This window comes from Osmia bicornis, chromosome 8 (assembly GCF_907164935.1).
Source record: "Osmia bicornis bicornis chromosome 8, iOsmBic2.1, whole genome shotgun sequence".
NCBI classification, from domain to species: domain Eukaryota; kingdom Metazoa; phylum Arthropoda; class Insecta; order Hymenoptera; family Megachilidae; genus Osmia; species Osmia bicornis.
Window position 1 is genome coordinate 9844812 of NC_060223.1, and position 24169 is coordinate 9868980.

General features: G+C 34.7%; 3 protein-coding genes across 8 annotated transcripts; 2 read left to right on the top strand and 1 right to left on the bottom strand.

Moving 5' to 3' along the window:
* Positions 1-261: 261 nt before the first annotated feature.
* LOC114879916 (trimeric intracellular cation channel type 1B.1) lies at positions 262-3283 on the bottom strand. 2 transcript variants are annotated; one of them, XM_029195324.2, is made up of 9 exons: positions 3182-3283; positions 2715-3094; positions 1399-1555; positions 1234-1329; positions 1084-1172; positions 930-1017; positions 728-848; positions 510-667; positions 262-357 (listed from the first exon to the last, which is right to left on the bottom strand). In XM_029195324.2, the coding sequence occupies exons 2-8, from the start codon at positions 2833-2835 to the stop codon at positions 512-514; spliced, it is 828 nt and encodes a 275-aa protein (XP_029051157.1). In that variant the 5' UTR covers positions 2836-3094; positions 3182-3283; the 3' UTR covers positions 262-357; positions 510-511. The 2 variants fall into 2 exon arrangements, with proteins under 2 accessions (XP_029051157.1, XP_029051158.1); XM_029195325.2 differs by lacking the exons at positions 2715-3094; positions 3182-3283 and adding an exon at positions 2145-2169.
* A 136-nt stretch (positions 3284-3419) lies between these two features.
* On the top strand, positions 3420-9474 carry LOC114879915 (endoplasmic reticulum metallopeptidase 1-like). The gene is made up of 15 exons (XM_029195323.2): positions 3420-3771; positions 3988-4091; positions 4161-4707; positions 4782-4909; positions 4982-5113; positions 5172-5292; positions 5365-5670; positions 5744-5973; positions 6042-6222; positions 6291-6475; positions 6554-6709; positions 6779-6984; positions 7050-7162; positions 7235-7410; positions 7480-9474. Exons 2-15 carry the CDS (start codon positions 4089-4091, stop codon positions 7642-7644), a joined length of 2649 nt encoding a protein of 882 aa, XP_029051156.2. The 5' UTR covers positions 3420-3771; positions 3988-4088; the 3' UTR covers positions 7645-9474.
* A 4728-nt stretch (positions 9475-14202) lies between these two features.
* Positions 14203-23652, top strand: LOC114879923. Of its 5 annotated transcripts, none has more exons than XM_029195332.2 (9): positions 15421-15956; positions 18696-19118; positions 19576-19798; positions 20595-20731; positions 20831-21052; positions 21129-21311; positions 21374-21466; positions 21555-21752; positions 22071-23652. In XM_029195332.2, exons 2-8 carry the CDS (start codon positions 18990-18992, stop codon positions 21750-21752), a joined length of 1185 nt encoding a protein of 394 aa, XP_029051165.1. In that variant the 5' UTR covers positions 15421-15956; positions 18696-18989; the 3' UTR covers positions 22071-23652. The 5 variants fall into 5 exon arrangements, with proteins under 5 accessions (XP_029051169.1, XP_029051165.1, XP_029051167.1 ...); XM_029195334.2 differs by having other exon boundaries at positions 15421-15766; XM_029195335.2 differs by having other exon boundaries at positions 15421-15689.
* Positions 23653-24169: the final 517 nt, after the last annotated feature.

Genomic DNA, 24169 nt, shown 5'->3' on the forward strand with positions numbered 1-24169 from the left:
TTAACAAACATAACGTTATTCTTATAAAATTGTCGGATTGATCGTGGAGAGTGTTTTATATAAGTTACAAACTCTATTACATCGGCATGTTATTAACCGAGATAATACTGTTGGCTTCTTAATGAGTAAAGTGTCGTACTCTCCAATACGTATCACTGGTCGTTATTAAAATATATATATAGGTATAACAATAAGTTATTGCACTTCTGATATTTAATAATTTGTCGATGGTCACACTTCAACATGCGAGTATCGTCTGACTAGATTAAATCGATTCTGCTCACTGATTTTTTTTTTTTTTTTTAGCACGTCATCACTAATATTTAAAGTCGGTTTTGTTGAGTTTTAAGTAGTTACCTGTTGAAAAGCAAACAAAAGAAGAAAATGAAAGAATAACAATTACAAATATTGTATCCGTCCTATACGATAGATATGATGTACGTTAAAATTACGTAATAGTAAAATTGCGTATAACATTATCTAACATTACACGCATAAAGTTTACAAACATTTAGTCCTTTTTCTTGGCATCTGCTTTCTCGTCTTTAGCTTGGCCTCGGCCCAGCAATTTGGCTAACGAATCCCAAATTCCTCCGAGGAACAACGCGCAAAACAGATTTTCAAAAGGTACAAATGGATCGTGAATTCCAAGTAAGATGGAAGAAAGCTAAAATAATATTAAATATTAGTTATAAGAAATACGAGGATGAATGAAGACGTTAATTACCTTGAAATACACGAAGAAGATAACGATACCGAAGTAAACCAATGCATGTGGTGCCGAAATAAGATCAGTCTTTTTGTCTAGGACGAAGATAATAGAAGCAACCATTGACGCTTTCGTAGGGCTAAACGATCAAAATTTGACTTATTTTGTTTAATGAATCGAAATCATTTATATAGAATTAGGAAACGAGAAATGTACATACAAGCTAGGTTGCATAAATTCCATAGCAGTTGGGGTCCATATTCCTCGTATAAGACGTTCAAATAATTTTGTAAAACCTGCACCATTTCCTGTAATTATACATAAGCAAATTAGTTTCATTAGTTTCTTTTTCTTTCTTTGTTCAGACAACTTACCTTTGAGTGTTCCAATTAAGATCATAATAAGATAAGCATTTGGATAAAGCTTTCCTGCATGAGTTACTCCATCGTATACCTTCTTACACCTATATATGTGATTTAAGTACAAAATAATAAAGAGAGATGAAAGGAACAATGCTTACTCACCTATATATTTCCTTCATAGTTGCGCATACAATTTTTACTGGTAGAAATTTGGCTACCTTATATCCAATATCAAATGGTGTATAAAATATCACATACCTATATAATTAAAAAATTCATTTTATCAATGCTACTATCTTTGTTACAGAAAAAGACAAATGTACCGACCAAACAACAGTTGCAACAGCCACTTGCGGTGTGTTTTTCAAAGGTGCAAGAATTGGTTCTCCTAAAAGACCATTGCATAGCATACCACTTGCAAATACTACCAACATTGTTGAAAGCCAACATGATAGAGGATGTTTCCGAGAGAATGCTTGGGCACCTATCAAATAAAATTTAAGCCATCAAGTTACAAAAGATTGCTATTGTTTAAATATTGTACAATTACATGTAAAAGATATTAATAAAGAAACAAATAATTATCCATTTAATACACCATGAAATATCAAAGGGGTGTATTGTTTCAAGTAGGTCACCTAGAATCCTTATAAGTACACTATGTTACATGCATACGTGCAAACGTAATGCCAGGTTGCTATAAACAGTCAAATAATCTATTCCTAGTCTTTCTGAATAATTTTATATAGGAATGTAATATATCATATATTTATTATATTTTATATAGTATTCCTATTATTAAAAAAATGTAATGTACCATAACAAAAACATCAAGTTTTTTCAGATAGAAACAGTTGTTTAAAGGATTGAATCTTCATGGTCCATTGCATAAGAAAGTCAGTGAAAAAAGTCTCATGGCTAGATCTGGAAACATTTTTCCACAATGCATTTTTATATTGTAAAAATCTATTTCCCACAGCATTTATTTACAAAAAAAGACTCTTAAATATTTATAAATAACATAAAAAAATTTATCAGGTTGAAATACAGAATTTAAAAAAACTCTGGCGTACCTACAAGCATGTATACTGAAATAGATTAGCTGGGTTGTTTCAGTGGATGCCACAAAATAGGATTATTATAATTGTGCCAGATATGATATCTTGTGATGATTGCAAATCATTTTATAATATTATCAATACGATCAATATTATAAAAGAAAAAGATCTATTATTATTTTTACATAATTTCTATAATGCGCTCGGTAATTCATACATACATATAATTACACGTATGTTTATAGAAGTGAAGTAAAATTAAAATGGATTTCATAATATTAAAATAGAAAAAGTAGACGATAGTCTCAAACTGCTACATTATTTATCTAATGAAATTAAAAATAATGATTAATATATTTTTACGAAAGAAAAAGCGCACGCGAAGTACTTTTTAATTCGAATTCGTTCGAGCGGATGATAGCAGATAGTTTGATAATAGAAGTGAAAAGATAATAAACGAAGGAAATGGTGTGGTAAAAGGAATAAAAAGTGAATAAAACTGAGAGTGACATAGAATCTTAGAAATGGTATAAGCTGGCACTGGGCAGATTAAATTTAGAATCGGTCGGGTGGGCTTGAGCTTACCGGGTCCTAAATCTTCTCTGACGTGTAACGCGCAGAGCACGCTGTGCGCGATATCGAAGTATGGGAACATTTTCAATTTAATGACCTGATTGGCCATGTCCAGGAATGCTTCGGGATCCATTTTGATTGATTTTCACACGTCCCACGAGATAGAATGATATTTAATCACGAGAAGCGTATGACTTTCCAGCGTTCCTCGATTTAAAAGAAAATCACAAGCGCCCGCGAACGACGCCAGCTATGCGCCGTCTGCTAGACTTGGTCGTCTGCTAGTTATGGAACCTGGTCCCTACCAGTAGAAACTTTATCGTTGCATGAACAAATTTTCAAGTCTCTTTAAAACTCTTCACTACAGATGGCAGTAAACGATTGTTGTATATCTGTTTTTTTGTTATTGCATTTTATAAAAGGTTTAAAATCAGTTTAAACGTAACAAATACCTTTACCTAAAAATAAATCTTGATTACCTAGACGCTTTATTTCTTCTTTTCCCCCTTTGCTAATGGTTTTATGTTTCTTGAAATGAATCGTCGATATCTTATTGACAATCAAATCTCCGTCAACAGTAATTGTGATATTTGATTTCAAAGTGATTTGATCTTTCTCGTGTTGTAATCTTTCTTATACACGGGTTGTCACTAACGATAGCAAAAGTTGCACTCACAACCGATCATTCATGAAATTGGAACATGCTCCTGTTTCAATTGCACCTTTGATTACTTTTTTTTTTTTAGCTTGCATCTTATTGCAATAGATACTCTATTTCCGCTAACTTCTCTGTAAAGCTATATTCAAGTATATAAGTCCGATACATATATTAGCAAGTATCGGGTAAATGGGCACCTACATAAGCTTTTATTCAAAAAATGTGATACGATATCTAATCGCAGTGGCACATGAATTCATGTACCTACCTCTAATTTATTTGAATGTTTACTAGCACAGATTGACCTAATTGATAATAATGGTCCACTATATTAATGTGGAATTATGTAAAGTAAAGTCTAAAATTACCGACAAATAAGTGCGACGATTAAAGAAAAAAATACAACGGAAGGTAGGCATTGCTTTAATTTGAATATTGCATTCATAAATTAATTTTCCATATAAGTTCAGTATTACCTTGGCTTACTGTTATCTAAACTTCTTTCACGAATATTATTATCACATTTGTCTAAAGGCATGATAAAAAAAGATTAGTAGCTTAACATCTTATTTTTGTATTTCGTTTATATAAAAAGTCCAAAAATATCGGAAATTTCATTTTCATTAGGTGTATTCAACAGCATATTGAGTGAATTTGAAGAAAGTGACCTCATCTCTAGTCTAACTCTAATCCAAACCTTGTATTAAAGTGCCTTTCAAATACAAATAATGGTAAGCTTCTTTTTTAATTATTACATAATACTTTCTTTTTTATTGTATACTGATATTGGTTACTTTCAGAGAGACGGAATAAGATTACGTCAGCATGTTACAAAAAGATCTTCTGGTGATATACTATACGAGGATAAAACTTCTTCAAAGAAGAAGGAAATACTGCCAAATGAAACTCAACATTTGCTTTTCCTTTTTACATTCTACCTATTTCTGTCCATTGTTATAATTGCATTTGAAAAGAAATTACCTGAACCTTTAACAATAAAGAAAGAAGGTTTATATCCAGGGAGATTTATAGGTGAAAGAGCACATAATCATGTTGTAAATCTTACGTCCATTGGTCCACGAATTGTTGGAAGTTATGAGAATGAAGTATTAGCAATTAAATATTTAACAAACAGTATCAATAGTATTATTAAAGATGCCAGTGTAAATCATAAGATTTTAGTAAATGTAACCAAACATAGTGGAGCTTTTCCCTTAAAATTTCTTGATGGCATGACAAATGTTTATAGAAATGTACAAAATGTCATTGTTAGAATTGGTCCAAATAGACCCACTCAAACCAGTTTGTTGGTAAATTGTCACTTTGATACATTTCCTGAAAGTCCTGGTAAGGATCATTAGGAACACCAGTTAATAACTATGAATAATATACAGACATTTATATGATATCTTTTATTATAGGTGGATCTGATGATGGAGCTGGTTGTGCTGTGATGTTAGAAACCTTACGCGTAATTGCTCATAGTTCAAAGTTGTTAAAGCATAATATTATATTTTTATTTAATGGTGCTGAAGAAAATTTATTACAGGTATATTCACTTGTTTGATAAACTTAAATTTATTTTACTTTTCAAAACATCTTAATTATATTAATTATCCAGGCTTCTCATGGCTTTATAACACAACATCCTTGGGCTAAGGAAGTGCGTGCGTTTGTAAACTTAGAAGCTTGTGGCGCAGGCGGTCGTGAATTGTTATTTCAGGCTGGACCTGATAGCTCTTGGATCCTTCAGGTATTATTAAATTATGTGCTTCTTTGTCTATGTAATAAATCATTTATTATTTTTGTAGGTATACGCTAAGTCGGTTCCCTATCCCTATGCATCATCCTTAGCTCAAGAAATATTTGAAAGTGGTATTGTACCTGGGGACACTGATTTTCGAATTTTCAGAGATTTTGGAAACGTTTCTGGTAATTGATTTATATTATCTAGTATTCTTCTATGTTACCAGAAAACATATTTGTAATTTTATAAAATCGTAGGTCTTGATTTTGCATGGGCAACCAATGGTTACGTGTATCATACAAAATTTGATAATATCCAACAAATACCATTGGGATCTTTGCAAAGAACTGGAGATAATATTCTTGCTTTATTACAAGGAGTAGTTTTAGAAGATTATTTATCCGAAGCGTCGTTTCAAGAAAACGTAGGAAATCTCGTGTTTTTTGATTTCTTAGGCGCATTTGTTATCAGATGGCCGCAACACGTGGCAAGTACAATTAACGTTGCTGCCATAATCGCTGGTATATATTCAATATATTTAAACACTAAAAGTGCTCGGAAAGGTACGTATGCATTATTAAGATAAATCTATTTATGTATAAAGCAATGTAACTTAAAGTTTGGATCTTAATTCAGATGTAAAAAGATCAATATACCTAAAGCATTTAGTATTATGTATTGGGGCAATAATCGTTTCATGGCTAGTCTCGACTTTATCTTGCACATTAATTGCACTCATTCTTACAAAACTTGGGAAAGTTATGAGTTGGTACGCAAGACCAGCATGGTTGTTTTTCTTATACATATGCCCAACTATTTTCGTATCAATGACGTTTTTCTCGTTCGTTGGGTCACGTCAAAAGAAGGTTGGTTAAATTATACGAATATTACTTAATGAATTTATGAAATTCTATGTTCATTGATTTGTTTGCAGGAAGTTAAGTCCACGTGGATCTTATATCAAATATACTGTGATGCATATTTTGTAATGTGGATGTCCATTCTCTTCTGTTGTGTTCTGTTTGAAATCCGATCTGGTTTTATACCACTACACTGGGTCGTATTTCCCACGATTGGAAACTTACTTCGATATCATTTCTTTAATAAATGGAGAGGTATAATTACTAGCTTCATAATATTCGTTGAAACGTATCACAAAAATAAATGAAATTTCATTTTTCAGGCTGGAAATGGCTATTCTGTTATTTAGCAACAATGTGTTTACCTTATATACAATCCTTCTACTTGGTAATAGGAGCTCTTTATCTGTTTATTCCAATAATGGGACGAGCTGGTAGCAGTATAAATTCAGAAGTTGTCATGGCTAACATGTTATGCATATTATTCTGCTTACTGCTTAGTTTCACGGTAAGATCATTCAAGGCAGTCATTGAAGATAATTATTGTTATTCATTATTTTTAAATGGATGCCTTTCTTTCCTTTAGTTACCAATTGTACTTTTGATTAAAAATGCCGAACGAATTCTAAGCGTGCTAGCTGGAATATTCTTAATAACCATAGGTGTATTAATTCTGACTCCGCTTGGTTTTCCTTATAGCGGTGATTTATCATCTGTAGCGCCTCAACGATTTATGATCGCGGTAATGATTTTACGATTATCACGTCGAACGGTGCAAAGTATTTATTAATAAATATGCCAATGTTTATAGCATTCACAAAGACAATATTACGATCTTAATGGTAAACTACGGTATTCTGGAACTGGGTACTGGATAGCTGATCTAGATATGAATAGTCCATATAGCGTGGAAGCTATGGTACCGGAAATAGGTGCTGTAGCACCGACAGTAAAGGATTGTGAGAAAGAGTTGTACTGTGGCTTACCATATTTCATGCCTGTTACAACATTTTTATGGTAAGCCTTGTGTTAAATCTCTCGAAGAAGAGTTAAATCGTCTAACAGAAAAATATTTTTAACAGGAAAACAAGTTGGATTCCAGGTCCTGCACCATTGATTAATATTCCAACAAAACTTGAACTTGTTTCAAAATCAACGAAACAAAATATTGTCAGTTTCACATTCAATGTTACAGGTAATTGGTCTGACGAGTACACACAGGTTATTAAGTGGCGAATTTAAAATTGTGTGTAAATTTTTTTCTTAGGTCCAGATCATATAAGCATAATTTTATCACCGTACAAAGGTGTCCATTTAGAAAAATGGTCTGTTTTGGAGGGGAAACCTTTGCAAGGACCTAAATGGAATGATAGAGAAACGTATTTTATCTATTATTCTTGTGCATCTGATTGTGTTCCTTTTACGTTTTCCCTCGAATTGCATGTAAGCAAAGTACTAGATTTCTAGAAATATTTTAATTATTATAATCGTCTTATACGTATTTTTACATAGGTGAACAGTATGCCAAAAACTCCATGTTTATCAGTGGCGTTGGGTGGTCACTTTTTGCATGGTGAACATCAAACATCATTAAGATTCAAGCGATTTTTAGGACAATTTCCATCTTGGTCGGTGGTCACTCCGTGGACAGCAACGTACACCTCTTGGCAATTTTAATATTACATCAAGCAATTCCACCTGTACCAAATACATTTGCAACAAAAATAGTCAGCGGGAGCCTAACGAGGATGGCACTGTACTAGGATAGTAATAGATACGTCTAAAAGACATATAATATCTAAACAATGCAAACTTATAAGCTTAAGGATTAGAGTAATCCCATATTATATATACACAGATTCCTTGCAATTGCAATATAGCAAGACACACCAAGATTACCACTTAAAAGAAAATATTAAAGAATGAAATGTCTTTCATTCTATTTATATAACATTTTTTACTAGTACATTATCGATACCATTTTTCGAAGTAGTCTTAAGACATGGATCGTAAACGAGATGAGAGTAAATATTGCCTCATAAATAAATTTCTATTTCAGTGATTGTAACTATCTATTGTAGGGATCTAATATGATTTAGCATATCAAACGTATGCCTTAGAATAACTACAGCTACATTCAAATTTTAAATGCTTTAGATTTATCTATGATAATGGCTAGAAAGACTTGAAAAATTATTTTCTTTGAGTGAGTAAAGTACAGTCTTGTGTGAATAGTTTAGAAGCATAAACGACATAATCTGCTTTATCACTCAATGAAAGTTATACTAATTATTTAGTATCAATATTCCTTTTTAATTTAACTTAACATAAACTTAGCCTGTAGTAATCTTAATGTTTTTTTCCATTGTTGAATTGTACAGTATTGCATACATGTATTCATCTTTTTGTTTAGAGTTTTGTTGTTTTCACAATTGTTTTATTATATATAGGCAATAATAATCTCTTAGACAGATGCTTAATACATAGTTGCATTTTTGAAAGACGACTCTTTTTTTTTTCTTTATATTTATTGTTTCAGAGAGACTGAATCTTTGTTGTTGTTATTTGTTAACTATCTTTGTTTTATTATAGTTGATTGTTTTGTAATATTATAATATCGTATGCAATAGTCATCACAATTTATTGTTTGAGTAGGACACGAACAGATAATTATAGTTCACCGAATTAAAAGTCATATCTACGATTAGAATACAGTTTCAAAGAGGAATACAATTTACTCGAGGAAACGTTTATCGATGCGATAAAATCGCATTATCGATCGAATTAAATCGTAAGAAAATTATGCCAACATTGGTAGCCAATTACGTAGCCAGAAGTAAGTTCAAAGTATTAATAGGAAATAATGTAATAAATTTCAATACGAAAATATTACTTTTACATTGTTATATAAGAGTAGCGTGTTCATGCGTTTGCTGCTTGTTATATGAGAACAAAGAAATCAGAAAATTTAATTTTATACCGTTACGTGTTTGATAAATGCTAATTGGAACTCAACAGAAAAAAAAAAAAGAAAAATTCTAACTTCTGAAATCTTCTATTAATTTAACTTTTTAATATTTATTTCATTAATGACTATTTTAATCAAACATATTTCTGTGGTGTGAATTCGTTTATAACAATCTCATTGTACAAGTCTCGTTACTAAGATGTTTCATTGCACAAATTATTTGTATTTTACTTAACAGTATTTTGCACAAAGTTCGACTATTTAATTAAGACGTTTTAATTACACGCACATTGTTATGGATTTGTAATTTATTGTTCAAAGGATCTCGTGATAAATTGATTTGACTTCGCTCAATGCAGACAGGTCTTATTTAATCAATTACTGCGAACAAGTATTGTCCCTAAATTTGTTATTTAAGTAGTCAGTCACAGATTTGTGTTACAATCTACTATGTACATCCACTATTGTTATTTAGCGATTCTTGTTAAAGAAACAATGGTTAACACAGGGAGCGAACAATAAAAGAGTTGAGAATTAAATTTTTCTTTCCTTCTCTTTCCATCTTTTGGTATTTTAATGAAATTAGCGTTTACTTATCTAAGAACTTATCAAATTTATCAAGTCTACGATAAGAAAATGTTGATAATAAGAAAAAAGGATCATTAATATCGTTGGCTAATTACAAAATTTGAATAGAACTAACAAATTTGATTATGTGAAAAATTGAAAGACGAAGAACTTGAAAACTTCGACCGTACTGAATATGAAATAAGTACAGTGATTCACTCCCAAAAGTTAATAGTCTTGAAATATTCCTTACTCTTCCGAAGGATCGAGCGAGGATCGTCGAAGATCCCGATTCTCTTTCCTTCTCTCCGTTCCTCTGTCGTTCTGTTTCGTCAGAAACGTGTCAATATTGACGTACTGGCATCCTGTAAGACGAGAACGATTTCCTGGTCGAACCAAGCCCGCGTCTTTCGTGTCGCGACACTGATTTGCAAACGAGTTGTGCTGTTCGACGGAAGACGAACACGCTTTTCTTCGTCAATGATTTCCTACTCTATCGAACGACGTGTTGATTCATAAAACGTGCCGTATTAATACCTGTTGAGCCAGGTGCTAAATCGACCGAAACACAACGAAGAGAGAGAGAGAGAGAAAAAAAAGAGTTATCAGTCACGGTTACGCGATAAGCAAAAGAGATATTGTTCAGATAAAAAGTTTGCTCGGTTCCGACCGGCTGAAACAATACTATTTTACCTTTCCTCGTGGTCTCGCGGTTAAGTGTCGCGATTTATCTTAATGGAAATTCCCGGTTAAATATGTTTTTGATTTTCATTTTTTATTTTCGAACCGAGTGCAATTAAAGTGTCTTGGAATAATTTCGAAGTAAAGTATCCGAGAGTGAATTGATTCGAAGGTGAAAACGAGAAATCGGAATTTAAGTGAAGCGTACTAGAAATTATTGAAAGCTGAAGGTTTTTTTGAAAATTTCTAATTTTTTCTTTATTTTTTTCGATGAAAAAAGTCATTAGACCGGACGGTCCTCTGATTAACACGTTGACTGGCACAATGGAAATTGCCGCGCGTAGTACCGGCATTAATCTAACGATAATTGTATCGAGAGCTTGCAAATTAAGATGCCGGTCAATTATGAATAGTCTGTAAAATAGCCAGGTGGTTGAGAATATACCAGGTGAAACTTGTTACCATAGCCTTCTCAACTGGAGTTAATTACTATTTTTTAATAATCAGTATATACTGGGTTCATATTTTACTTCAGGAATTGAAAATTTGCGTATCGAATATTAATTAACATACGATTAATTTTAACAAATTTTCTTCGTGTTCGAGATTCGTCGATGGACGTAGATCGATGGTAACTATTTTAGCGATACGAAAAATTTCATCGCGAACGAGATTCTTTAAACCGAATCTCGCGTTGAACTGTACTTGTTTGTTCTTCAATTAGCAGTCGACTGGCTTTTTTAGTTGCAGAGCTGCTCAACAGACTACCTCATTTGCACGGCCTACTTCTTGCGAGATTCCTTCTTCGTTCCTCCTCCTTCGGCAAGGGTAGAACACTTATTTTTCTCATAAACATCAACAATCGTAATTTTCAAACTGACTTTTATGAAACCTCGGTAATCGGTATACAAAACGTTTTGCCGTTAATTCTAACTTCAATTACCATCGTGGCAGTCAACGGTGTTAGGAAGTAATCGTGGAAAATAACGATATAAGAGGACGATTTGAAGGGAAGGAGAAAAGGGAAGAACTGGGAGAAAGTCCTCCTCTTCCAGGATTTATGAATTACCGTTTGTTTTCCTCCTCTTTTCTTCGTCGTTGTATTCACGTGACCGGACCATCGACAGAGGAAAGGAGAAAAAACCCATGGAAGAATAATTAATCAGTAAGCGAACCACGTACCGGTGGATGCATATATAAGACCATAGAACGGTGTACTTACACGAAGAAACGAAAAGGAACGTACGTATATGCATGAGACTACGTATCTTCCATCCGGTTCTGGATATTTGGATGCCTAATTTTGTCCTCTTAGAAAAATCGACTGACCGGGGATATGATTTATACACGGTTGGACATGAATTTCAGATCGCTCTTTTTCTTCATTCCAACTACCACAAAGATCAAGGAAATAAATTTCAAAAATAAGTTTCAAAAAACATTGAAATTGAGTCTGTCAAAAATTCTAACATTGATATAATGAATTATATTACAAATTCCCATAATTAAGAGCTATTTTTAAATATCTTATACGAAGAGTCTTATCCAAAAATGTTAGATTCGATCCCACCACGTTTTCTATCGTTCTCTTTTTTTCTTTTTTTTCTCGTTACAATAAAGCAACACGACGACACCGGTTGATCCGGCTACATGTGATTGCGTTTACCTGGTATATACGCAGGTATAGATACAACAACGAGTATGATGTCATCGGAGCCGAGCTTGGTATTTGGTACAGGGGAACACGTGATTCGCATGAAAGAAAAGCTCGCTCGACCACGAAGCGGCGAACGGCTCTGTTCGAACGTTTTGGTCAGTCGGTTCTTCGCCATATCCGGTCAGCGTCGGGCACACGCGTGCCACGCAACAGAACCGGAAGTCACGGAGGAGACCCCGGGGAGATCCAGCGACTCGTACACGAAGACCACTCGCAACGAACGCCTTTCCTTTTTCCTTCTATTTTCCTTTTCTTATCACGTGTGTGTGTGTGTCAGTTAATTTTCATGGATTCTTACGAGCAATTTTTCGGGCATCCTTCCGGCTGATCACGCGAAATCGCAATTAGTCCGGTGACACCATTGTGATGCGTTATCGTTTTTCAACATGAATTTTATTAATGGCTTGTTGTGCAACTCGCATGAAACGTGTAGATAGAATTTTGATTAGCTAGACCGTGGAGAAGAATACGTTTTGTATTCGTATCGACTGTGTTACTTCTTCCTATTCGATTTTATTTCGATTAAGAATATACTTTTCCTTTTAATCTAACAATAAGTGTACATTTACAGACCCCATTGAACTTACCCCTAATATAAGTTTCTTAAAAATAATGATCCTAACGATCAATGGATCAAGGTTTCTAGCGAATCCTACCATCCTCGTGAAGATTATAAACTATAACTGGATGCAAAAAGTGTTTCGCAGAGGCACAGGTGCTAGTTGCACCGATAGAGGCATCTTCATTAACGCCTGGTCCGTACCGGAAGGTGGTAACGCGCGTTAAAACCGGCAATAGGAGGATCGGGAACAACAGAAAGCGAACGACACGTAGAGAAGGAAGAAACGAATCGGTGGCAAACCAATGGAAAGAAGTCCTGAAGGGGGAGCTTCATCCCCTCTCGAATGGCTGGCATGCTCTTCTCTAGATCCGTCGTTCACCGATGTCTTCGACGCCACGACGCCCACGCTATCAGTTATTTGGCGAGTCTCCAACCTTGTGCAGGTGTCTCTTTCAAATCATGCCAAGACTTTCCTCGCTGTCTGTTCCCAGTGTCCACTTGCGAAAGACCGCTTCCTCGAGGACCCGTTCGATTGGGAACCAGTTCCATCGTCGAATAGATCAATTTTCATTTCTTCTGTGATTTCCAATGGATGAAGAATGATTATTGAAAGGACCAAGTGAGTATCGGACGTTTTTCATAACGTTTGCGTTGAAAGATTTCGAACTTTCTTTTGTTTATTATCCTTGTAAGATAGCGTGCTTTCTTCGGACGTTCTTCTTTTTTCAAATTCAACCCTCGAATGATAAAGCCGGGTCAATGACCTCTGAGGTATTCGAATTTTTAATGACTAATTTAGATTTGTAAATGTGCATTGAGAAGCTTCGCCAGAGGTGTAAAGAAAGTTTATAGTGTTTTAACTGGGCGCCCCGAAGGCAAGATGTCGGCATAGCTGATGTTTTTTAAAATTCGGCTGTGTCACATCCAGCCAGCCGAACGTTCAGACATCAACAATTTTCATCGACAAGGAACATTAAAATATTCTTATTACCTACGATATTTTATACGATAAATGTTTTAGACTGTACGAAGCCAGGAGAGAAAAGATTTATTTAACACTGGAAATGGATGACACCTGAACGATGTACATAAAAGTAAGTCGTTATTAACGATATAAATTTTTATAAATTTTCAGCGAATCGTATGCGATTCACGTAGATCGTTTTTGACTGAACTTCTACCGGATGCGATGCCGTCTCCAATGGAAAGCATTGTAACGTGCTGTGCACATTAATTAATGCGTTAGAAGGACTGTTCTTTCCTCCCAGAGGTGTTGATTTTAACCCTAAACGCGATCTTTCCGTTATAAATCGTTTAAAAATCTTGCGTTCTTTAAAAATATGTACGTGATGAAATTTCAAAAATGATCGACTTCGATACGAAATCGCGCGCATTCTTGTTTCGATATTAATCGAAACAATCGATCATAGTTTGAATATAAAAATACGAAGTCATTAATTTTATTACGATGTATTTATCGTTAAAATATTTATAAATAAACGTATAATCAATTTATTGACGCCAATTAATAATCAATTATCATTTTAAAAATTCCAGAAATCGTAAATTTATCAATCAACAATTTTTATAAAATCGAGTAAAGGATGACTCGTTTGTTTAAAATTTAAAAAAAGCCATATCACGTATATGTTTATAAAACAAAAATGATATCAGAATGAAATTGAAATATCGTAAATAATACGTTTTTTTATTTTTTATTCATCCAACCGTCAGATGTCAGAACATGCGAGACGAATCGTGCTGCGTAAGAATGCGCGAATATAGGTTATGTCGTGAAAGAAGTAAGAAGAGAGATCATTTGACTGCAATTATATACCAAAGCAATAATATGTGAGAATTATTAAGACTATTAAGTGATATTACATAATATGTAGTTGAAACAATTAGGGGGAATCGTTAGAAATTTGTTACGAAGTCAATCTTTTAATGACTGACAAACTGATTAGCAAGGTTATGTTATCGAGCTGGCCATCAAAACGATTTCACGTCAATTTATTCATTTTATGACCCGTGCTATGCATTATCGAACAAAATGAATAACACTAATAATAAAGAAACTATAAATCTTCTTGATCTACTGTCAGACAGTGATTCTGACATATCAGACTTGGTACTTACACCAAAAAAGAAAAAAGTAAAAAGGTAAGCAAAAGAATTCCTTATTATTTGAAATCTAATTTTTAAATTACAAGATTACTGAAAGATTTGCATTGCAGAAAACATAGACCTGGTAATACATCAAAGATGAAACAGACCCAGTCTTGTGGATGCAACAAATCTGATATGAAGATAATATCACTGTGGTTGGCAGCTGTTTTAATTACATTCTGGTTAATAGCTTTGTCTTGGTTGGCTGTTATTTTGTATGGTGAAATAAAGAAAATGGATACCTCCATAAAATCAGGTAAATACGAGGTCAACAATTTTTCAAGATACGTATGTTAATGTTGCTTTACACTGCTTTTATTCTGGAACTAATAATGGGACGAATTGAATTTGCAAATATCCTTGAATCTACAACGTATGAATGTCTATTTTCGTTCTAACGGAATTCTAAATTTAGATCGTAATTATAAAATAACTTGAATCTTGTAAGAGTAGAAAAATATAGATGAAAGATTGCGAAATATAAATATTTATAAACGCAACTTTAAAAAAGAACTTTCCATAATTTACTTCAAAATCATTTTAATTTAATTCAAATCAAATTCAATTTATCGATACGTCAGAAAGTCGCAGCGTCGATATCTCTCGAAACTTATCGATCGCGTCATTAGCAGCGCCTCTATTTTCCACAATGCGAATTGCGCGCTACTTCTCCATCTCTTTTTTTTTCTTTTTCTTATCCTATCTCTCGTATCAATTCAAAATTCCCTATGGACGGTGAATTGTTATCGTAGGAGCCCCTAGCAGTAGATAGACCGTGCATCGGCGGTCGCGTACCAACCCCTGGTCAGTCGATATCTTGCGCACGGTGTGAGAGGCACGCAGTAACGTTGCAGGCGTTGTCTGCGCTCTTTCGATACCGTCTACTGCTCGTTCGTTTCAGGAAATTTAAACCGTCGAATAACGTGTATAATTCGAACATTTTAAAAACATTTTAATAAAGTGTATCGTGTTATAAATCACGATAAAGCAACTTAGTTACCACCGTGTATTTCGAGCGACGGTGATTGATCGTAATCGCTATATAATTTATTCTCAACGTAGGTCAAGTTCCGCATGCACGGAGCGGTGTTTGTGGTCGTTGTCGTTTGTGTTTAAAACATTCGATGGTCGACAGGTGTGCACGTTTTTTTATTCCGCTTCTAATATTGATTCCCAATCGTTCAAGTTTCATGCGAACACATAGAAGTGTCTGCTAATGTAGTGACGTACCAAAAGTCGTGCCCCTTTCTATGAGTGACCCGCCAGGGTGGAGATACGAAAGGGTTGCTTCAGGCTCCCCATACTTTCAAATATTTCACCTTACGGTAAATATACGTATACACAGTAGGCACGTGAACGGTGTGACTCACCCCACACGGCGCAATTATAATTGTAGGTACTTCATTCGCGAGAGAGAAAAGAAATATAAAATTCATATAAAATTTCAGAGATTGAGGTATAAATTGCAAATCACAGTCAACTAGGGCATTGAACGTGAAAAGAATGAAATTTCAGATTTTCAAGAATTACTCCATATTTCTTTTTAATTGAACGAAAAGAGAAATTGCTTATCTTGATCGTCTGCCAGCTTATTTAATTAGAAACCATGTAACAAAATAAGTATTTTTATTTTAGGTGATTAGCGAGCGAGCAGTAATGCAATAACTGAATACGTGTTCACGGTGTACGCGTTTGAACGATGTTTTTCGCGATGTCAGAACGTAATTCATAACGGAAATGATAGCTGGATCATCAGGTTGATCACAACTTCCAGAATGACGCTTATTGTTTGTCGTTTAAATGACGTGTAACGTACACGATAAACAGTCGTAAAATTAGAAGCTTTTCATTCAAGGGAATTTGCTGATGCACCATGATTTTAAATTCCAGATCACTGTCTTTAAATTCTTTGATTTGTCAGGGAAAATTTTCACTATACCCGTTCTATTATCGAACAAATTTTTACAATAAAAATTCCTAGTATTCCTCTTTGCGATATATGTCGCAGTATTTTGCACGTTTCTTATCTGGTTCAACTAGTTGCCAGAAGATATACATATTAATCATAGTGAATATTTTAGTTCTCACGTGTATCGTTAAACGAAAGTTATTTTTTTGTTCGTCCTCAATTTATTGCAATTACACGTTATGTGATCTGTAATTTAGTGCAATTTGAATGAATCGTCCTTCATTTTTCTTTAACAGATCATTTTCCGAATCTTTAGTTACCTATTAAAGTATTGGAACCATCATAATTACAGTATAAACACGTAAAGAGGAATTAATCATTTTGAGATGGCATCTCCACGGGAATTATCATCCATTATATACAAGGCTAATAATAATAAATCTATAATGGTATATAGAAATGTTCAAACATTATAAAATACACTCACGTGCATAGATGCACCTGCTCCTTCCCTTTGAAAGTGTAGGAAGTCCCTCAGTAGTAGCTTGATGCACTTGTGCTTGAACTGCAGCAAAGTTCGGCTCCCGTCGGAATATAAAGAACTCCCCTGGAATATAAAGAACAACAGTCAATCATTTTTTCCCCTTACCACCCTTTTAATTGCTCGAGGGAGGCTATCAATGCACGCGGATGTACACGTTTCAGAGCAGCACGCTATCTTCCATTACAATAAAAAATATTATAATTTAATACACATTTTATCTTTGAATGTAATCCCTACAGGATATAAGGATAATTTCATGTCCGATTAACTGAGATTCGCTTGACATAGATCAACAAAACCCGTGTACCACTTCTTCCTACGTGTGTACACACGTAGGAAAAACGTCTCGCTTAATCGTCGAATAAAGGTCAACGCTGAGTTGTGTCAAGTGTTTAGGTGCACACGATCCTCGAGTACACAAGAACTCTTTGCCAGCTTCGCGATCACGCGCGCGTTCAATTTATATCTTTGTGAATATTTACACGCTCACTAACGCATCGTTTCACCTGTGAACGTTGTCAGGTAACGAACCAGCTGATAACAGGCTCAGTACGAAACCGTTCGTAACGACGTTTGGTCGTACGAAGCGATTCCTTTTTCTAGATTCGCTCAACCCTTTTGGCATTCACCGTGACAGTGAATCCTGACAACGTAATACAGTGTAATAGAGTCTCGCGAACGATTCTTATGCCATTCGAATGATAAAACGATTCAAACTGGACTTCGAGCACCAATTCCTCTCTGACGTCGATCACTTCTACTTGTAAATCTTTCTTACTATTGTTTTTTCTGTTTGTTTTTACCTTACAGATATAACATTTTACAATTTTAAATTATAATTGACCGTTTAAACCTCGACTTATTACCGGCTTAATATTTAAACTCCAATCTTTCATTTTTTTCCATGATCGTTATTCGAGCTTCATTCTCGAAACTATGCGTTTTATCGATAATTTCGTTCGACCTCCCTTATCTAAACGAGTCGGGTGCCTTGAGCAGCCACCAGCGACCGCTGATACAACTTAAATCGCTATAATCATTGTGGCCGCGTTATCGTAGCACGTCCTCGTTTCTTTTCATTCGCTCGCTTTCTTACCTACTAGCTCCCGCCATTTCGTTTGGCATTGTTTCTTCCACGCTTTTGTTTCCTGTGACCCCTTTTGACGGTACTCGAGGAGCCTGTTCTTCCGTTATTGCTGCGTCGCTCAAACTCGATCGATCAGAAGCAACGTGCAAAGTGCGCTAAAAATCTCTATCAGATCTTGGTGTAGACGATGCAACATCGATACATATTTCGTCGGTGATCAAGCGCCTTGTAGATTAAAAGATATCTAGAAAAAAGAAAAGAACTTGCTGCAATACCTGTCCTGATAAAGATAACGTTTAATCTAATCTAATTTCTAATTACTCAGAAACCTCCAAATTATAGTCCACTCAGAATTAATTGCACAGGATCGATTCTCTATTACACCCTCCTTTACATGTTCATTAATCTATAGACATAGGGTAGAGTGGTGGATATTAGTCATTAGTGGTTCTGAGCAGCCACTAACGTTCCATATATCGGGGAACATTAAGTTCACCTAAAACTATGCAAACATCTAATTTCAGAGGAATCTCATGAAACAAAATATACCTGATCAGACAACAACAACATAAAAATGTGAGGGTGACATAGACAATGAAGTGCATTCGCAAATATTGCTAAAAAAAAAATAATAAACTATTCTCATTAATGCGCGCACCTGTGCTTAAATGAAACGGTGGAAGGTGATAGCCGATTTTCGAGTGCGGAAATGAACCTGCTACCAGTCGACGATAAAGTATCGCGGAGGGGTTGAAGGCGATTAGGGCGAGGTTGTCGCGCGGAACGAAACGAAGATAGGCGGTTCGGTGTTGCTTGAAATGGACTCGGTCGCGGTGACAGTGCCGCTTCGTCAACCGACGAAGAAGATGAAGAAACGGAAGGAACTGGACGCGTTAGCGCCTCCGCACACTGTCTCCCGCCGAAGTTCCGGAAAGCGTAGTTCTCAAGTACGTATCGATTGACCGTGACCACGAGCAATTCTTCGTCGCGTCTATCCTGGAAATAATCACACTGTGAAGCAAGAACTTTTTGTCTGACGACTACTTTCGTTTGTCTAGAAAGTTTGATAGGGTTGTAATTTATGAAATGTTCTATCGGGCACTATTCATGTACTTGGGAATTTATGGTTTCTATCAATGGGTGGATTGTTGATTATCCATTGTTATAGTTTTAAAACGTAGCGAATATTTTTATCAGCTTGACGTCACTGATAACAAAGGTAAATTCTAGCTGGTTCTCTAGTAGCACTTATGTTACTTTCAGTGCCTCGTTCAGAAAATTAAAGGTACAACATTTTATGAAACGATCCCTATGAAACTTTCCTATCCCCGTGAGTGGAAACATAAGAAGAATCAAAGTCGATGGAAGAAAAACGATCGACACTGATTTTCCCTAAATTTCTAGGAGTTACTATCAGATAGCAGCGACGAACGATCGGAATACTGGAATGTATCGACTAGAAATGGCCGTAAATGCAGAGGCAGAAGAAGTCGAGCTTGTCCTGGATTTTTTAAAGCTTGTAGTGCCTTTCTGGCTTGTGCCTCTGTATTAGCAACCGCTAGTTTAATTTGGCTATTCATCGACGTTCGTCAGCAACTCACTGCGCTTCGGAGCGAACTGGATCAAGGTATATTGCGTCTCGAGAAATGGTTCGATAAAGAAAAAATCAATTTATCGTGATACGATTCGATCCCTCGTTATCAGTTCCAGAATAGAAAAACGCGTCTGCGACAATTTTTCTTTTAGCTAAGCCGTTTACGTTCATTCAATAGCGCCACGCTGGGTAATCTGCTTATTATGCAGCAATTACCGTAATGCGCTTACAAATATTGAATTAAGCCTGATCTTTGTTGTTCGAAGATATCGTCGAATCTCTGAGAATGGTTAAGAGAAGGATAAAGTTGTAATTCGATCGGCATTATTGTACCACTTACTACTTAAATTAGTAGCTTTTGAAGCTGCAATTTGGATTGTCTGGATGTTACGCAATATTTTATAGCGTTACTTTTGAAATAATGGACAACGTCAAGGATGCTTATACAAGTGTATAAATTTGTTTTCGAACGAATACACTTTTCGACTTAATAGGATTATCACAGTGAAATATATGCATGTGATTATCGCTCCCAACGTTTAGTTTATTACGCATTACTATTATTGTATTTCTCGTCATACTTTCCTCTTGTAAAATCATTTAATTTTTATAATCATCCTTTTATAATTCTCAGAAATTCGATTTAATTAATTTTAATTTATTACACGGACAAATTGATTCATTGTTGAACGAGAACAAAGAGTACTATCATTCCAAAAACTGTGTATTATCAGCGCTTGTGGTCGAAACGTGCGATAAGATGTTGGTATTTCCGTATCACGTGCGTTCAACCTTTTTAACGTTACCTTATTTCTTTTTCATGTTGCAGTGATCGCCGGGAGCGAAGGTGTTCCAGATGCTTTACAGAAATGTCATTCCTTATCGAGAGATCTTCAAAACAATCAAACGATCATCTTCAACCACTTGTCGGATCTCAAGGTTCAAATCAATAATTTTACGACGCAGGTAAATTATCATTGATCCTTCGTTAACAGTTATCAGCTGCCATTATTTCACCTGAAAATTAAGATTTGTTATCATGGAAATTCCTTTTCTTTTTTTTAGTTAGCTACTATTCAACATGATCTACATAGGGTAGAGGAATGGTTCAAAGAAGCCCCCCAATTAGCCAACGTACCAACAGACTTGAAAGCTCTGTCGAGCAGTGTGGTGTCGTTTGGTAGCCAAATACAAGATTTGAGTGCCACAGTGAAGACTCTAAAAGAGTCTAACGCGAAGCTGCAAGATGTTCAGGCCACTATGCAACAGAACATCAGCAGCGTCAAGGTTCATAATAGAAATCAATTAATTTACTGTATCACAATGTAGAATTTTTTAAGATAATTTTCATTTTATATTACAGAACGCCATGACAGAGTTGTCAAATGTCACCCAAAGACCTCAAATGGTGTCCACAAACGAGACGAAGATAAAGACTGATCAGCTGAACGCAACGATTTTACAATTAACTAATAATCTGTTGAACATTAATGAAACTTTGTCTAGAGACGTGCAATGGGTCGCAGAGGACCAAAAGAAAGATCATGTAAGTATTCAAGGAACACGAATTATAAAAAACTTAATTTTCTAAATTTAATATTTTTAAAGGAGATGCTGGTGTCCCTCCAAGAAACAACACAGAACGTTAGCATGAGAGTGATATCCTTAGAGAGGGAGTGTGTGAGGAACACGGAATTGAAAGTATGCCTAATTCATCTTCACTTCAATTGGTGTCCGTGTTCTTGAGATTCTAACATCTTCTACAAAATCAAAATTACAAATATTACAGGTGAGCGAGATTTACGCAGCAAACACAGAGCTTAACAAGAAGGTGAAGCAATTGGAGCAGTCGTATGGTGATTTAAAAAATTTTACGAGTATAATGCTCGCGGCAGTGCCAGATAGTCAGAGCCAAAAATTGAAAGAGAAGGTTTCGGAGGAATCTTCCGTTGGGAAGGTAACGACTGACCGGATCACACCGTATTAGGTAAGTTGTTTCGTTGAGACCCCTCGTTTGTTCAACAAATATTTAATTTTCCCATTGGAAACATGAATATACGCTACTGATGGGGTCATGTATCTGAGGACAACTCTGTGCACCTATTGGATATTTACATTCAATAAATATCTTGCTTTTACCTCTGTTGCTGTACAGTGAATGTAATTTGTTATCAATTATAATTATGATTTTTAGAAACTTGAATATTACCTGATTAAATTGTTTCCATAAACTTGCTGATTTTCCTCTGTAGTTGTCCCCACATGCACGAGGTACATTGAAGTATATTCTTTTCTTATTTTGCAGTCTCGGATGATGTGTCTGTAAAAAATAAAATCGTCAACAGGTAAACCAAAACGTTTCGATGGCAACCACGTAATATATTTTAAGCAATATATTACGATGATACTCGGTTTTGTATAAAGACAAGTTTGTTCACGTGCTGGAGGAAGTGATGTGTATTTGTATATACAATTTAAATTAAGTAAAATACGTTGAAATTCCATGTACATATACGGAGAGAAAAGGTGAAAATATTTATGTCATGGATCGTGCGGTGATCTCTCTTGTACAGAATAATTGAAAAATACATTTTTTAAGTTGATTACGTCACTGTGGATCGAGAATGATTTAGAGAAACTTATTTATAATAATGAGCAATAACACGTATACGTTGAATCTAGAATATCGTCCAAGTTAAATACTATGTATTTAAATGCCGTGTTAATTGCCAATTTCTTAAATACCACGACTGTATGCGGAGCTGAATTAAAATCAGACACACCATCGAAAAGTACAAAGAGCGTTTACACTTGTACTTGTATTACAAACATTCTGAAAGCGTTCAAATCTTCGTCGTCCACGCGTGATCGCAATACATTTTTCTACTCTTCTACTGTTTATAGTGCAGGCAAACTTTAGCGGAATTCTATGTAAATCGTTCGAAGGGAAGTTAGAATCAATTATTCCGTTGTACATAGTGTATACGTTGTTTCGGTAGCACATAGAATAATGGAGCGTTAATTAATCAAAAGGAAAATTAAGCGACACGTTAGGTAACGTGTAGCAAACAAACTGATGCATTTTTATGAATCTAAAAGAGACCTAAATACCGAATATTGATTGATTTACGCCCCAATTCGGGCACATGATTGTTTCTTACACAGGGTGATCAGTTTTTATCCCTAAGCATGAATGTATTTCAAAAAATAGAGGGCCCTGAAGGATATTAAGATAGCAGGACATAGAAGTGGAGGTGTTAAAAATATCTTAAGATTGTTTATGTTTTCTTAAATGACATTTAGTATATTGTTTGTTACAAAGTCAAGTTATAGGTGTAGATACTAATATTTAAGAAGAAGAAAATATATGTATCATCTTAAAATATTTTTAATGTCTCCACCATGAATCTTAATTATGTATATTCTAATATCCATTCTTAGTTCCTTTGATTACATCATATTTCGTTAATTGAATGTAGTTTCTTGAAATACATTCATTTACAGACTATTCAATGAATGAACTTATATAAATGAATTTAAGCTCACTGTATACCACGAAGGATCCACAATTAGCGTTATTATATTTTAAAATCGGTTATGTTATGTAAGAATAGATATATGTTGATTTCCAAGTCCTATGTTTGAATGTTGTGTAATATTTAGCTATCAAATGAACTGTAGCGATTCCGAGTAATATTTAAACCTGTGTCCGTTTATACTAACGAAAAGGCAAGGAATAATGTATTTGCAGAGCGAAACGAAAGGTAAATGGGTTATACGAAAGGAGAATTATATGAAATTGGTGACTTTATAAAAAGGAACACTAAATGCATATATAAACGACAATACGTCGACGTGTGAATAAAAAATTGATTACCTAAATTCAATTATGTAGCTTTTCTTTCTATTTCCTACTATTCGTTCTTGGCTAATGATTCTTCAGTCTGGTCATTTTATAGCGGCACCTGAAAATTTATAACATTGTCAATCGAAGTCATTAAAACGGTACTGATACGAGAAAAGTAATAAATATTCCTGTAAGTATTAAAGTACTTTAATAAAGATACTTAAATTATAATTTATAAAAATACAGACCTACTTCTATGGAATCTTGCGTTCAACCGACGCCAGTTAGAAAAGCGCGGGATTGCATAAATTTTTAAAAGCACGTATCGAAGAAGAGAAGTCAGTTGCGATCGATATGCGAGTTTCGATACTTGCGATCTTCTAATTTTCATATATTTAAATTTAAACCATTTAATTGTCACATTTAAATCGCATCAGGAAGATGCAGTGCTTGATTTGAACAAAATCAAATTATTGTATTTTACAATAAGGAAATCAAATGATAAGGTTCGAAAATTCATTGTATCGATAGCAACAATCGAGGCAATGAAAAATAAC